Genomic DNA, 17621 nt, shown 5'->3' with positions numbered 1-17621 from the left:
ATGAGAGATTTAAAAAACATAAACAACCCAACAACTTAAGATATTACAGCATGTGGGAAAAGATGGCAATCTTACTCAGCTGCAAACAGCATACTTCTAGGACACTGGGTTTTGTGAACATTGAGCAAAAATGGGGATAATTAAATACTTACCTAAATAAACAGATATCAAGGACAAAGAACTCCAAAGATACCATATTACAGATCTCACAAAATGTTTTTTTTACCAACAGCCTCAGAATCATAAACATAGCCTCCTTCAAACACATAAATATCATTTACTTGCTTTGGCAGAAATGCAAGTCTAGATGAATACTTTTCCAAAGTTAACTGTTCTTATTATGCAAACATAATAGCTCTTTAAAGCACTTTCCAAAAGATCTTTACCAACTGATATTTTAACTAGTAATATTTCCATTTAATAGTAATCTCAAGAGAATTTGAGAAAGAAAGAAATATATTTAAAACTTCAATACCAAGTCAGCCAATGCAATCTAATGAAATACACAATTCTGGTTACTCAACAAAATGGTATTAAATGGCCAAAGAAAAAAAATAGGCACCTTATTAGCTATTTCCCCACTTGTAAGAATTCAATAAATAATGTCAAATGGTGTGTGTGATTGGTAAGTATACTGTTCATGCCCTAAAGACCTATGCTCTTACAAAACACTTGAGGCAAGGGAAGTATTTCTGGTTCATGTTGAATATACAGAAAAACTCCAGTGAACTTTGAACACATTTGAACTTTTACAGAATTATACAACAGGAAAGTTTTCATAAATCCTTTTCTGACAGATCCTGTATCAGTACATTTTTCAGTAGAGAGCAAAGCAAGTGTGATTAAGTTTAAAAACCAAACCCAAGCAACAACTGCACAGCTCTGGTATGAGGCAAAAGGCACCCATGCTAGGGATAGCCAAGCAGAAGCAAGGCCTTTGTCTGTAATCATTCTCCTCTGGTCCACAGAAATACTGGCTTGGGAGCAGGCCAACTAACTTGAAGGTCCTGGTGTGTGGAGGTTTGTCTGAGGGCAGGGAGCAAGTGGCATAGACCAAGGTTTAATCAAGCAGATTCTATTAAACAGCCACTCCAGGCTAACGGTGGCAATGTGGTCTGAATCTGAGCAAAAAACATAGCAAAACATAACTGAAAAGGAACTCCATTCTTTAAGAGGTTGCGACTCAATAATTTTTACTAAAGCTTTTCAAAATTGATACAGAATTTGCCTGATAAAACCAGGTCACACTTCCACGAGGTTTCTCCAAGCTCCCTTATCCAAAACTCGAGGCAAAGATTAAAATGAACGTTGTTTCTAGTTCCAGCTTTACAATTCATGCTATTTTAACAGGGATTAACTTCTTACAAAAACAGAACTGATGAGATACCCCTGTCTTCAAAATCTCCTGAGTTGGTATTTTAGATACCTGTAGGCAGCATCCTCACGCCTACCAGCAATAATTCAGAACATCTCTCTCCCATAAAAATCCATACTGGTGTAAGGCCATAACCTGGTCTTTGACCTTAAGCTTTTCTCCCTCACCAATAGACATCCCATTCTGAAAGTCCTTAAGGTTAACGTTAACATTTTAATTTCTACAGTGCAAAGGAAAATTCTGTCCTCTTTCTCCACAAAATTGTACTCAGCTGGCTTATGTCCAATTGCAGTATTCAATGCAGAAAATTAAAGTATGATTACTTCTTCTTCTGGGTAACACTTTCAGTTTCCATTTTCCAAATGCTTTGGAAAGAAAAAAGTCACAAATTCACTCTAGAAGGGTGCAGTTCAAAAGACTTAAAATAATTAAAACATTTCAAAGGAGTTAAACTGTATTAATTATTGCAATTGTACTTCAGAGTGCTCCCGTCATATGAGAAACTACTTTACAAACAAGCCAATGGAAAACCAGAAACAACTTGCCCAAGACCATAAGAAAAAAAAATAGGAGGATTTGAAAATAGCACATGGTTCAAACTATTGTTCTATCCTATTATTCAAATTCTTAAACTTTTAGTGATGGTCCCTCTTGAATTCACATAATTTAACATACATCCCAACTTCAGAATTAGTTATCCACATCAAGGAACTGGCTTGAAAGACTGCAATCACACTGAAGCTACAACTGTGACTATCACATCAGTTAATACAGATATTAACATTACAGTATAAACTAATAACAACTTTCTTAATCTAAGTGCACAATATCATAAATAAAAATAAATAAATAATAATTACAAGTGCACATTTTCTTAAACAAATGAAGTGCACCATAAAAACATTCCAAGACCTAGGTAGAAAAACCTAATAGAAAACAACAATTCACCCTTGTAAGCAACACTAATGGAATTTAAACATTTGTGACTTTGTAGGACAAAGCCTGGGAACACTACGGAGTTCAGTGTCCTTTAAACACAGTACTGCCCAGAACACAACATTCATAGATATCTTGTTACGCTCTAATCACTTTGTTTAATTGCTGCCATACAGCACAAAGTTAATCACTCAGCAGGAGATCATCAACAAGAGTTACAAACTTTTTCTTTCCCCCTAAGATAAGGCAAAAACCATGACACTGAAGTGCACCTAGGAGTTAACTGAAAAACCTTCCGTGGTATCTGGAACATGGCAGCAAAGCCATTAAATCAATCACATTCAGCACTGGTTACCTTATGCAAGCTGCTCACAGATTTAACTCTATACACAGCACATGGCCACAGCCCTTTACAAAGGTAATAGTACCAGTAAAAGTGTCTATGATTGATTGGAAAAAGGGACCTAATCCTTACCAAAAAGCAATGAGTTCTTACGCTTTAGTGTTTTTTATGCATATGGAAATAGCCACTAACCCAAAAGAATTACAAGTTCAAAAAAATCCACACATGGTGTCACTAGGGTACATGTTCTTCAACAGACTAGGAAAGTAATTTTCTTTTATCATTATCCTCAAACCATTATCAAGCCTTATCCAGTCAGCCACTCAGCCAGCTCCTTTTCATCCACGCAACAACCAGCCACAAATGACAGAAGCTGGGAATCTACAGGCTGACCTTAATTTATTTCTAGAGAACAGTATACATGCTGAAGTTCAATGCATATATATTAGTTCATTTTGAGAGCTACGTAAGAAACTCAAAATGTGAAAAAGGACAGCAAGCAGAAATTTAAAAAATATCTATGGCCACATCAGTCCTTTAAAAGGTCTGCCTTTCTTCACCTTCAAGGGCAGCTGTGTGCTGCTCTGCTAAAAAACTTCACAGCAGCTACCGGTTGTTCCTACAGCTCAGTCCCAGACCAGTTCAATATGACATGGATACCTGAGTTACATTTGGCTGGTTTTGGCCATGAAAAGAATGGATAAAAATAGCAGACTTTTACCTCATTCCTCTACAGTGAAAAGTTTACCATTTCAGTAATGTCTGTGGACTGTGTTGTTGGCCTGCCTGCTGATGCATCCCTCAGAGGTTTGGTGGGAACCTTCTCGGTGTTGCAAACAGAAGAGCACGCACATGTGGACTTCTCATGCAGAAAGAACAGACATGTATGTCACCTCATCTGCTTGAGCCTGGGGCTGGACCTTCCTCTTAGGGGCACAGTGGGAAGCCAACCTCACCAGCAGGCAGTGACTACACAGGCAACAAAACTACAGTACAGTCTTTACTATGCAATATAAAAAGAGCTAGAGTGAAAAGAGAATCTCTGAGGCTGATCCAGGTACACATAAGGAAAACACTTTTCAGAACGGAAACAATATCACAGAATCGCAGTATCACTACAGTTGGAAAAGACCTGTAAGATCATCAAGTCCAACCATCAACCAACACCACCATGCCCACTAAACCATGTCCCGCAATGCCACATCCACACATTCCTTGAACACCTCCAGTGACGGTGACTCCACCACTTCCCTGGGCAGCTTATTCCAGTGTCTCACCACTCTTCTCAGTAAAGAACTTTTTCCTAATATCCAGCCTGAACCTCCCCTGGCGCAACTTGAGGCCATTTCCTCTTGTCCTGTCACTAGTCACTTGGAAGAAGAGACCAACACCCACCTCTCTGCAACCCCCTTTCAGGTAATTGTAGAGAACGATGAGGTCTCCCCTCAGCCACCTCTTCTCCACACTGAACAACCCCAGTTCCCTCAGCTGCTCCTCATCAGACTTGTGCTCCAGACCCCTCACCAGCTTCGTCACCCTTCTCTGGACACACTCCAGCACCTCCATGTCCTTCTTGGAGTGAGGGGCCCAAAACTGAACACAGGATTCGAGGTGCGGCCTCACCAGCGCTGAGTACAGGGGCACGATCACCTCCCTGCTCCTGCTGGCCACACCATTTCTGATACAGGCCAGGATGCTGTTGGCCTTCTTGGCCACCTGGGCACACTGCTGGCTCATATTCAGCCGGCTGTCAAACAACACCCCCAGGTCCTTTTCTGCGGGGCAGCTTTCCAGCCACTCATCCCCAAGCCTGTAGCGTTGCATGGGGTTGTTGTGACCCAAGTGCAGGACCCTGCACTTGGCCTTGTTGAACCTCATACAATTGGCCTCGGCCCATCCATCCAGCCTGTCCAGATCCCTCTGCAGAGCCTTCCGACCCTCCAGCAGATCAACACTCCCGCCCAACTTGGTGTCATCTGCAAACTTGCTGAGGGAGCACTCGATATGCATTTCTGAATCTTTTGCCTCACAAAGTCCTTATAATCTCAATTTTAAAAAAGGGGCCTGAATGCTACGCAGGTCATTGGTGTCACTGGCTGACAATACCCACTGAACTCTGCTAGGTCTCCCTCCAAATGTCCCAGATGACGCCAGCTACCCCTGCATACACAGACAGTAACACCAGAAGGTGGCATTTCTCTTTATCTCCTGCCACCCCCAAGACCTGAAGTCCACACATGAAGGCCTTCTGGAATCTACGAACACAGCAGAAATAAAAGGCAGAAGTTTCTGTCATTTTAGATGTTACTCTTCTCAAAATGCAACAATACCAAAATCCTGAACACTAAGCATAGTTTCCTACTCCATTTTCCAATAAGTTTCTAGACTTGCCAATGTCAGGTAATTGCACAGATGCATGCCCAAAAGAAGGCTAACTCAGGACTCATAATCTGTGAATTTTTAAAACAATTTTTTTTTGTTTGGTTGGTTTAAAAAAACCTTCAAAAAAAGCTTTATTTTTGTTTGTGGAAATTAACATTCAAAAATTAAGTCTACTATAAACATTTATAAATTTGCAGAGACATTCAAATATAGATCAACTGAAAAATTAGCCTTTTTTAAAAAATATCTGACTTTCAATGCATACATTATGAGAAACATGCAGAACAGTTACACAGACCTTAGCCTGCTGGAAGACCTGGCATGTTCCAACCATATGAAAGAGATCATATGAAAAGCACCACTGGCATCAGATTATAATTAGACACTCAGTGTTATCACAGTACCCCATTAGAAATTGAACTCTACACAGATTTTGTTCTATTATCTATAGAACTTCCTCAGATGCACCTCTAAAAAACACTGTTGATATGGCTACCCTTCTGTTTGTTTATTCCTCTGTAAAACAGTCTATAAACTCAGGAAGAAATGTGCATGTTAAAGAACCAGGCAAGTTCTTAAAGTGATGCTAAGCTACTTGCCATTAAACACAACACCCTTATATTGTGTGCTTCCACAGTGTCTCACATAAGATGCTAAATACCTATAAAAAACCTCCAGTCTTCACCTACCACAAATGATGTGTTCTTTATGTATGAGATGACAGTTGATTAAAAAGGCAGAACAGTGAATCTAAGCACTGATAAGATTTTCTATGTTATAAAAAAAAAAAAATTCCTTTACCCAGCTATAATTTCATTAGACTGGGAGTGGGGAGTAGAAGTCTCTTAATATCAACATGAGGAGATTGGAACTATTCCAGCACTATTACACATAACCTAACCATATCCTCTTCCTTTTTTTCCAGTAGTTTCTAATTCAGAAAATTAAAAGCAAATCTTTGTAGCATAGATAACTTTAACTGCTAGCAACAGTTTCAGACTATTTCACAGTCACAACCACAGACAGATTTTTAAGACCTCTGTAATAACAGACCATTGGAAATCTTACGAACCTTAATCTTATTAAAATTTAGCCTTTACACTATAATAACAAAACTTTGTATTTGTAAGGAAAGAGAGCACAACTTTAGTCACTGCCATCCTCACTCCAAATCTATTGATGAAGATTCAGAGACCTCAAGCAGCTACAGGGTTGTTGCCATTGCTAAAATTAGCCTGGCTCCAAAATATCTTGAGTGACTGAGAACTGTGAATTTCATACAAGTGGTTTATTTTATAACAGATTGGCATAAGCAGACTTGACAGCCTGTTTATAAAGGTAAAAACTGAAGCGTTCACATTAAACCTTGAAAGCTATAAAATTATTCTGCTGCTCCAGATAATTTCTTCCAGCATTTGCTATATTAAAGCAGGGGATGGAGCTGTATCTGATCTTATTTCTTTACAGACAGGCTTGATTACAGATAATGAGCAGATTTAGGAAATACTTCCTTTCCAGAAAGGATACTGCATGTGAGGATTTGTTACCTTAAAATAAGGAACAGCAGCAGCAAGGAGAAAAATACCTCTGAAATAAAGAGGAAACAAGCTTTTACTTATCTGTGATTTATTTACCAAGGCCACAGACACCGGGTCCTTTAGACTATGCCAAAAAAGAATCTCCTGTTTGTTTAATAAAATCACTTATAAGAAGAATGTTTGTGACTAACTATAAACGTCAAGAACATTAGCTGTCTGTTTTTCAGTGATTTTATAAATATAGGTCCTAAAGCCATAGTGTAAAAACATACTGTAACTACACAGTCCAGCTTAATGTGCATTATGTCTCTTTCTCTGTAGTGCTACATCTAGCTAAATACTACAAATTTGATATATGGAAAATTACTATAAAACACCAAATATTAGGAAGCTTGTATTTGAGTCTCTTTAGCAAGAACCTCAGTTTGAAACACCAAATGCAGATTTTTTTCTAAACCATTGCAATGCATTAGGTTCACCTATAACAGAAGAAAAAATATTGACTCAATGTAAGAAGGACAACGGCCTAAAACCTGCAGTTATTTAGTTTTCCTTTTCTAGCTCATGGCACAAACAAATGCTTCCTCTCAAGCATACAGAAAGTCCAGATTTATCAGAGACACCTGTTGCATAACAGAGCACATTTATTATAGTTGGAAAGTTGCTGAGTAGAAAAAACACCCTCATGAGAAGGTAGAAAGGCCAGAACGAAGTTCTACAAAGTCACCATAGGGTCCAATTTCATTCAGTCTGAAATGGAAAAAAATCATTATTGCTAATGGAGCATCTACATCCTCCCCCTCACTTCATCATCAGGCAATTAGGATTTCACAAAGTTACAGATGTCTTTATTCCAACCACTCAGAGAGTCTTGCTACTTCCCACCAAGGAACAAGGTCTTTAGCCAGCAATCATCATATATGTTCCCAGGGAACCCAAGTCACGGTCTGCTTCCTTTGAACTTTAAAACTGTGCGTCGCATAGTGAGAATAGGCTTCTTTCACGCTCTTTCTGTAGCTTAAGAGCATCATTTGGATAAAGTTTTATACTGTCATTTTTTTTCCCCACCACTTAACTCATGCTATAGGCAGAATAAATGGCATTCAACTTGTAACAGTCTTTTGGTTGTTCTGAACTGAAGGTCAAATTAAACTTGGTAATTTGTCTACCTCTGTCTCTCACTTGGAGCATGCCAGAATTGGGCAAAGGAACAACTGGTTACCCTGTACAATCACTAGTTTTAATCAAAAGGTATGAACATAAAGCTAACTTTGAAGTCTACAACGCCCTTGAGAACATGGCAACAACTCATACAGGAACTCTGTTTCATGAACAGACACATTCAAAGACACAGGCTGAAAGCCACTGTCAGCTGCACGAATGATAATGAACCAAAGCAAGGAACATGGCATTTTTAAAAGAGCAAGGTGATAAATCTTAGCATGAATCTGTAGTAATCCATGGACGTATTAATACGGGTGAGAATTTTCTCTAAACACCTTTGAATTTGCAGAATTCATGAGCCATAAGATTAGAAGCGTCTCTCTCAAATCAATCTACTTAGGAGTCAAACAGCTAATCTCATGCTGCTAGAATTTCATGCATGAGTGGCCTTTGTATCATCAGATTTCTTCAGGCACTCAGACCCCATGACATACCAAAGATGTGAGAGAGTCAAGGACCATCACACTCAGAGCCGAGTCCCCGCGTTACCTGGGTGAATGCTTCCAAGTGCTCTAGTGAAGACACAGAAAGAAAGGAGGGACAGAAGAGACAGAAAACCTTCTGGCCGCATAAAAAGGATTGACTTTTCCTGCAATTAATGCATGAGAAAACCAGATACATTGCTTCAAAATAGCGGAAGTATCCTTCTTTACCTCCGGATGTAGCTTCCATTCCAGCAGCTCTAGCTTCTGCTTCCAAGTCCATTACTTATAACATTTATTTTCACTTGGCTGTAAAAAGAAATCAATAGCATCTGCTACTTAAGTCAGCAGGGAATGAACAACAAAATAACCCTGCCGCACGTGAGGCCCAGTTCATGGGAACACGTTTAAAGACATACTGTCCAAGACTGTCCCCAGTTTGTATCTGTGCTCTTATTTAGACCAGAACCCTTATCTTTAAGCGAGCGATCTGACACTCCCAGCATGCACAGGAAGCTACAGCTGTTGTTTTGCCTATTGGAAAGCCTAACCTCAGTCTGGTTTCATCTACAAGACAAATGACCCAAAAATTTTTCAAGATCATGAACTTTGTAGAAAACGGACGACAACTGAGGGAGAAACAAGCAGTTATGCAGTAGCCTCATCTGAAAATACTTACTTAAAAGCTGCTAATCCCAGAAAAGACAGAAGCAAACATGAATAATGCCCTTCCGAGATCCACTATTCCAGTAATCTCAGCTCCTCCAACCTTTCTCACAAGAAAAGTCATTCTGCTTTCCAATTAAAAAAAACCAAACCCAAAACCAACCCCAAAAGAAACCCAACAACCCACACTTATGCACACCAGTTTTGCAAAGGTGAATTAAGACTGTCTGTAAGGAATGTTGTAGAGGTAGTGTTATCAGATATACTAATATTTCATAAATTCTAAAAAAAAAAAACCTCTGCTAAACCAAAGAATTGTGCTCCCACAGAAAAGTCTAAGAACATATTAATAAGAAATTCAGACACAAAGGTTAAGTATCAGTTGATTTAAAGCCTATCACAGGTTTTTGTTAATAACAAATAATTTTGATTTAAAAGGTTTATGGGCTTTTTTTCTTCCTGAATCTGTTGAGATAGAAATTATTATATCTCTTGTGAACTTCAGCTAATATCATCACTACTAGCATTTTTATCTGTCAGTCATCTAACTTATAGTCAAGTGATCCATGTAAACCAAGTCCCCAGAGCTGGGAGATCTTTTATAAACCTAAATTGTTTAGACACATGACACTCTTAAGTCAAGTCAAAACAGTAAAGTTTTTGTATTTGCTACAAGTAGAAATTGTTCTTTATTTCCTAAAGTCACATGCTGAGTTAGCCAATTTATTCTAAAAGCAGTTGTGCTGGATCAGTTTCAGCATTCCTTCAGGCAAAAATAGCTGTTATTGAAACAAATAAATCTAAGTCCTAATACTTTGTTTCAGTAAAAGAGAATAAAAAAATTGCAGCTTGTGTCAGTGCTCGAATGCCAGCAAAGCTCCTCAAGAAACAACACATCTTTGGAAGCAGAATGTAAGAGCAGCCAATCACTTCTGCTAACAATCCCTTCCTCGATCATACATGTGGACTGTATCATCTCCTGAACTGTACATTAAGCAGCAGTGAGCACATGCAAACAGAATCTTATTTTACACCATAGAACTCGGCAGTTAAAAACAGAGAAAGACTTGGGTCAGAAGACATCTATGCAAATCATGATCTTGATTAAGGCCACAGAAGACGCAAACACACCCTTCAGTAGGTATTTTCAAAAGATATGGGAAAATTTTATGTTACTAACAAATTTCTAGTGAAATTTGGTCAGAACATTCCACAGAAATTTGGGTTACTCATGCAAACACATCTGTAGTGTTCTGAATCACACCAATTTCTGGGGCTTGGAGTTTTTTGTTGTTTGCTTTGTTTTTAAATCATGCATGATGTGAAAAGACTCCTCTTGAAAATAAATTTATGAAAGAAACTTTACAACACTTCTACCTACCATACAACAGATTAGATTGGATGACCCAGAAATACACCAGCATATGAAATTTTTATGTCAAGTAGTTCACATGAGAAGTATTTAGCTTCTGACCTAGCCCCTGTTCTACCTTGCTTTGCACCCTCTTACCAAGTGGGGGGCAGAAAGGAATCTCTTCTTCCCCCTCAAGCTCTTACTTCCTTTTCCTGCAGTACTATTGGAAAACTCTTAACCCACTCACTCTGTAACAGGAAACTTCTTATCCTCTTCATCTTTAAAAAAAAAAAAACACACTAAAGCTTGAGAGGTTTTCCTTCACAGCTTATTATGGGCTAATTTATGCACGAGTCTTCCTCTACAAGCTTGGCAAAAATCTTCATCTGTTTCTCTCTCAAACAAACACAATCTCTCCTACGTCTCATCACCCCCACTCACCTCCTTTCTTCCTCAAGCTCCTATCACCACCACTACCCCTTTGTGCTTACCACAGTAGCAAACAAGACACCAGCTGATGCTATTTGCTTTCTGAAAAGCTATGGGGCGTACAGCTCATTTCTGCACTTGGTTTCAGGGAGAGTAACAGAAGAAAGGACAAAATAGCCACAGGAGAAGCCATATGCAAGAGCCCGTGGGAAGCACTAAAAATTACTCATCACCACTTGCACTACCCTCTTGGGCAACAAGGAGAGCCACAGTATAGTTGCACTAGCAGCTCTCAGTATGGCACAGTTATGAAATACTAACGATCTCTTCCTAAATTGGTTTTTTTTATTAGAACACACTGCAGGCAACTGGTTAGACAGGTTTGGTTTAGTTCTGCTGCTCCTTCTCGAACATGTTAATAGCACTCAGTGGTAACAAGTGTTTTCAGGATTTGCAGGTAAATGTAGTATTTAGGTTTACTTAGCTATTGAGAGATTATAGCGAGGCATGAACACCTTCAGTCATTCTACCTTCCTCAAGATAATGACTTTCATCAAGAAAAAAAATTATAAAAGTGAGGAGCAAAAACAGCTTTTCAGATACCATCATCGCTAGAGATTTTGCTGCAGAGAAAGGCAATTGTTCAGGATCAAATATATTGCTTTGTGACTTGGTCAATATTTCTGTGATTTAGCCTGTCACATGATTACATTAGTAAACAGCAACTACAGCTGAAAACTCAAATTACTTACATTCAAGACAATGTCAAATAGATGAAATAATGACATGTAAATACACGAATTATTATAGACTTGCAAATATCTTACAAGTATATACTTGCATCAGTACGTAACACTCCAGTTTCATGTTCAACAGAATATAATCCTTGCCACATCAATGAGTTGCCTCTCCATTAACAGTAAATGTAAGTGCAGTACACATGTACCCATTCCCCCATGATTTTACCGCCAGCATTGTTCATTTGTAGCATTTAGTCAACTTGAGTGCAAGTTTCATTTCCTGACACACTCGTGCTATACAACTTCAGTAATTTAAGTTCTGCAGAATAACAATATGTGGGGAACAGTACACAAATTATTGCAATATGACTACTGATATAAGAGAATAAGCAGATTAACTTTGACTCTTCTACGCCTAAGTCTTCTACCAGCACAGTGATCTCAGTCATAAGTGTGACCAGATGCAACCTCTGAACAACGTTAACGATATCAGCAGAGACCCCAACCACAGCAAGTCGCCCCAGGAGAAAGCCTGTTTTCCAATAGAACCATGCCTCACAGCACACTATTTTTTCCTCTCAATATTTTTCCACTTCTGCTTCAAACAAACAAGATTCATCAAATAAAAAAACTAAAACAAACAAAAGGTTACATGGCCAGGACTACAGCCAACATTCCTACGTTAGATTACACACGTGCCTTGGCTGTTTACTTCCCCTTGCTTTCTCTTCCCATGCCCTTTCCCTAACTTCTGCTCAACTCCTGTGTGGACTTGGATGCTGTAAGCACTTCAGATCTGCATTAAGAACTTCACATTAATGCTTCTACACACCAGTATCAGTCCAAGGAGGAAAATAGACTCCTCTTTCGTTACAAGCTTACAGCACTCAAAAATAGCGGGGGGGCAGGGAGAAGATTTCATTTGTCTCCCCCCTCCTATGCCTGTACTTTACAGTGATGTTTTTGGACTTGCATCACTGCTGCCCGATTTCCAAAAGGGAATTCCGTATTTGGCAGCTAAGGAGAAGCCTGTTTTATACCGGTTCTCTTGTTTGGAAATTACAGATACATTAACAACAAAGTAATCTGACAAGTTGCAAATAGTGACTTTCTTTTTTTAGAAAAAAGTCTATTACTATATTAGCATATAAATCTGCACGTTTCATTCAGCTAATACATTGTGCAGTACAGGGCAGTGCCAAACCTTTTATACTTGCCGAGGGATAACACGGCAGAGGGTCTGCAGAGGCAGCGCCCACTACTGAGTGGGCGGTGAGCCTGGGAGCAGCCCAGGGTGCAACTCCTGGCCCTTCTGCTGCCATCATCTTGGAAGCCGATCACTCTGTATTTCTGTCATTCCCTCCATAACAAGATTAAAAAGCACACAGCTGCTTTTTAAAAGGTGTTTGCAGATTAAAAATATTACCTGCATAGTTACTTGGAAAGAAAGAAGAAAAAAAAAAAATGATGTTTGCAATTTTAATAACCTCTGTTGCACAAAACCAGGTAGTGAGTCAAAGAAAAATAACATAGCCACAGCATGAGAGAAAGCAGCCGGCTCAATTGTTTGTTTAAAGGTAAGCAGAAGCAGCAATAACTAGAAAGGTTTTATTCCCATGAAGATCTCAGCTCTTGCAAGTGTTACATCTGCTGTCACGGCTACAGAAAGAAGAATAGAGTGGCCTATTTTCTACTTGACTCGTGTATCCCATTATTCCTTGCGGCTCCTGACTAACCAACAGCAGTATCTTTTCAGCTTGCTGACTTGTGCAAACATCCTCCTGCAGGTAAGCTGACATCCTGGTGAAGGAACAGAAATACCTTCCAGCGGCCTGGGCTGATAGACTTATCTTTCCCAAAGAGTAAAGGGAAATAATTGAGGCATATACAACAAACAAACAGAATTTCCAATCCTTGCTTCACCCTAAAAATTGCTTCCCATGTGATGAGATAGATAAAGTGAAATAACTAAGCACAACATCGTGACTTAAACTGCGATCAAAGAGTGGCAAAGAGCATAACAAGGAGAGGTAAGGCATGAAATGAACTCACACTTTCCTAACCATGACTGGAAAAAATGCATTCTTTGTTTTACTGGACAAGTGTGAAAAAGTGTCCAAAAAACCATCAGCAAAAGTCAACATGACATTTTGAGGTAGTACACACACAAAAATCATAACAAATTTTCCAGCTACATAAAGAGCTCAAAACTTAACATTGACAACTGATTTGCAATCATGAGGCTTATATCACTATTTCCCCCCCTCAAAGCCACTGGTCCAGTTTTTCTGTACACTGAAATAAACAGTTAGACAGCTCATATAAAGAACTTTTTTCTAGCCCTTCTGGACTGTAAAGATATTAATTAAAGTTTTGCAAACCCAGGTGCCTAATTGACCTAAATGCATAATGCAGGTAATACCTCTCGGCCCCATCAGAGCACAAAAACACTACTGAAGTAAATGGAAGCTGCAGGTGCTCAACATCTTTAAAACTATGCTCATGCAACGCATGCAAATGTCACACCAACATTGTTCAAATCTGACTGCCTATTTAAAAAAAAAAAACAACAAAACAAAACAACCCAACCTTTTAACTTTCATAAAAATCAATCAGCTCACTAGAAACGTGCCCAAATGATATTCCACTCTAGGCTGAAAAAGCCAAACTAAGCTGTTACTTTATTAAAAAACTGTTTTTATGCCCAAGCCATTCACAGAGATCTAAGCAACGCAATCACTTTTTTTACAAGCATTTTAGCAAAGAGCTTGCCAAGCTCCATATAAACACATTTTACTGTTTCATAAAGTTTATACGCCAAGTTTTTGAAACATGAAGTGACAGGCTCTCAGTGGAATTTCTGCGGAGTTACAAGGTTCTTATTGCCCTCAGCCTCCTGAGACTGTAAATTGACTATAAGAAGCAAGTAGCCAGAATCTTTTTCTTTTATACAGGAATGCCTTGCAAATTTGAAACACTGAAACAGTCTCTATGATCAGCCAAAGAAGAATTCCTTTACATGAGGCTCAAAATCCCCCAGTGATCAGCACGCTATAAATATGCATCACTGCTGGGTTTCTGTTGTCAGCACTGAAAAAAGTTTCTCTCCATCATTAAGGACCCCTTAAAGCTAAGAACTAATGCTAAATATCCTCCACCCCTGCAGAGATATTTTAGCTAGACATTTTCATAAGGAAATGACCTTACCTTAATGATTTAGGTTGTTTTCTAATTTTTTTCTAAATCGTTCACATCTTACTTTCACCCAAGGTCCTGAAGTTACGCAAAAAGCAACTGAGAGTGAACTCACCAATGCCATAAAAAAGAAAACCAAAAAAAGGAAGAATAACCCAGTTTCCAAACTTCATGAAGTAAAACCTCTGAGTATGTATTACAGCTGCATTTGTGCCACATTATATTGCATTTCAATCTATCTGACTCCCTACTGAAACTTTGCACTTCCTTTTACCAGTTAGTTTTCTTACGGCTCAAGGTCTCCCTTTGATTATTCCCAGCTCTGACACATCATCTATCTTTTTTATCATGTTTACTTTTACTTTATTACCCATTTGCCTTTATAATACTATTATTATTGTAGGGATTTTGAAGACATGTCCTTTATAGTGCTTCATAGCATCAATGTAATTCTTGCAATGGCTTTCCATTGCCAATGACAGAAATGAAACAGATAAGTTAAAAACAGACGTCAAATTTCATTTTTTTTCATAAAACAGTAAAGCCAAAGCTCTGACTCTTTTATGCTGTTCTTACAAGCAGTAATTTTAGGATTACTATAGCAAAGAACAGCAAAAAACATTTAACCAGCATTTTGGGTGTTTTTACTACCGTTTCCTCTCCTGTATCTCATATTTCTATATATAATATAGATAAATTAAAACTTAAAAAAAAAAAAATCACAACTACTAAATCCACAAAAATTGTAAGAACTCAGGGGCAGCTGTAATACCCAGAAAGGCTTTAACGTTTCCTTTCCAAGTTAGCTATGCTCTAGTATTCTTAAAGTTCCAGAGCAAGCTAGTCAGAATTGGAGCTCATTCCCCAGCATTTAATCCTCCACCTGAATTAGTGTGCTACCTTTCAGTTATTAATCACTTTGATACTACATCCTGTTAACTCAGAGTTTAAATTTTGAAGACACACATGAATGCAATTTACTCCTACAGAAAAATCCCTGGACTTCTCTATTAATCTAAAGCAGCAGCGTTCCATTAACCACTTCCAGAACTTTTATTTTTAAAATTGCCATTTTTCCATACTCAGTCTTTTCTTTTTCAAAGTTTCAGTTGTGAATAATGGAAGGTTATTACTCTTTGGCTTTCTGTTAGAAAGGTATCACCTCCGATGTGCAAGTGTATTTTATCAAACTTTACAGTATGCTTAGAACACTTCTATAAATGCAGTCCGTGTTTGTGCACTACTCACACGCCACAGTGAAAAAGCACTTAATGGCTCTTCCGAAAGAAAAGGGTTGTATTCAGAACCTGCACCTGCACGAGAGCCTTACTCAGGCCTCAGGACCGCACCTCTTCAATGAAGGCACACCAGCCAAGCAATCCCAAATTGCAATCTGAGCTCCCCATTGCTCTCTCAACCCCAGTGCAGTGAAAATGGCATCCACGGCTCACCCATCCTGTGGTGCAGGTGTCTTTTCCCCAGGGAAAAGAAGGAAGCCCTGCTTAGCCAACGTACGTGGGCTTAATGGCTAAATGACCTCTCTGGATCGATGCAGCCAGCAGCCAGGTATTCGAGGATAAGGCATCGTCCTCTCGCGTGGGCAACGCGGCCGGTGGAGACACACCTCCCGCACACCTGTGCGCAGGTACTGGCAGGGGCTGCCAGCCCCGCCTGCGGGGAGCCTCCCAGAGGGGCCGCCAAGCGAGGCCTGCGCGGCTCTGGGTTCCGCAGGGCACCTGGCGCTGGGGCCAGACCAGGGGCCACCGCGCTCCCCGGGGGCTGCCCGCGCGGCTCGGGCGAATCGGCCCGAACGGGCGAACCCGGGGAGGGGCGGGCGGCAGCCAGGTGCTCCTCGCATCAAACTTGCTCGGTTTACAATCCCCTGCAAGTTCTCGGAGCAAAATGTCACGGCACGAAGGCAGCCACACAAAAGATGAACGCGATGACGCGAAACCGGTATAAAAACCAAAGGCGATCCCAACGGCACAGCCTGCTGACACAGCACCCCCCGCCCGCCGCGCCGGCGGGGGGGCAGAGCGGGACGCGCCACCGGGGCCTCGGCCACCACCGCCGGCGGTGGCGGAGCGCCGCCGCGTCCGACGGCCGCCAGGACGGAGGGCAGACGCCGCGACAGCGGGGCGGCGGGCGCAGCCGCGGGGCAGAGGCGGGCGGGGTCGCCTTCCCCTCAGGCGACGCCAGGGCTCGGCGGGCAGCCGGGCACCGACCCGCGGTCGCACACGCACCGCGCCGCAGGGTCGCGGCCCGCCCCCGCCGCAGGGCCGGGGCAGCGGGGCCCGCTCCCGGCGCGGGGCGGGGGCTGCCCGGGCGAGCTCCGCGCTCCGGCCCCGCGCGCTGCCAGAAACTTTCCGGCGGCGGCCGGCGGGGAGGGAGGGCGCCGGCGCGGGGGAGGGGAGCGGGGCCCCGCCGGCCGTTGGCGGCGCGGCCCGGCGGCGCGGCGCGGCCCTTACCCGTCCTTGCGGCGGGCCTTGTAGACGTGCCCGTAGGTGCCTCTGCCCACTTTGCAGCCCTCGTACTCGAACAGGTCCTCCACCCGCTCGCGCTCGGCCGCCAGCTTCGACTTGAACTCGTAGTCCATGTCTCGCCCATGGGCGGGGAGGGACGGGCAGGGGACGCGGCGGCCGGATCAGCACCTCCGGCTGGCGGAGCCCCCTCCTGGCGCCGCCATTTCCGGGGCTCGGCGGGGGCGGCGGGCGGGCGGGGGGTGGGGGGGCGGTTTGTTTTTGTTTTGGTTTGGGGCTTTTTGGCGGGGGGAGGGGGTGCGCTCCGCCGCCACCCGCTTCAACTGGGCTCCTCGCGGCGCGGCGTGGGGGATGCCGGGAGTCGTAGTGCGGCTGCGGGCGCCGGCCCCAGCGCCGCGGGCGGGACACAGCGGCGGCAGAACTACAACTCCCGGCATGCCTCGGGCCGCCCCGGCCAGGCGGCGGCGGCGCACTTCGCTCCCCGGAGACGCCGAGCGTTTCAGCGGCCGCTGGGAACTTGCTGACTCTTCACATTGC

General features: G+C 41.8%; 1 protein-coding gene across 2 annotated transcripts in view; it reads right to left on the bottom strand.

The window, feature by feature from the left end:
• Positions 1 to 17222, bottom strand: part of CDK19 (cyclin dependent kinase 19) — a 131932-nt gene extending 114710 nt beyond the window's left edge. For both annotated transcript variants that reach the window (XM_059828602.1, XM_059828605.1), the window contains exon 1: positions 17073 to 17222. In XM_059828602.1, coding sequence (XP_059684585.1) covers positions 17073 to 17200 — 128 coding nt within the window. In that variant the 5' untranslated portion in view covers positions 17201 to 17222. The remainder of the gene's footprint in view (positions 1 to 17072) is intronic.
• Between the last annotated feature and the right edge of the window lie 399 nt (positions 17223 to 17621).

Source organism: Gavia stellata, chromosome 2, assembly GCF_030936135.1.
Source record: "Gavia stellata isolate bGavSte3 chromosome 2, bGavSte3.hap2, whole genome shotgun sequence".
In the NCBI taxonomy this organism is placed as follows: Eukaryota; Metazoa; Chordata; class Aves; order Gaviiformes; family Gaviidae; genus Gavia; species Gavia stellata.
Note: the sequence above shows the minus strand (reverse complement) of the source record. Positions and strands in the feature narration are given on the sequence as shown.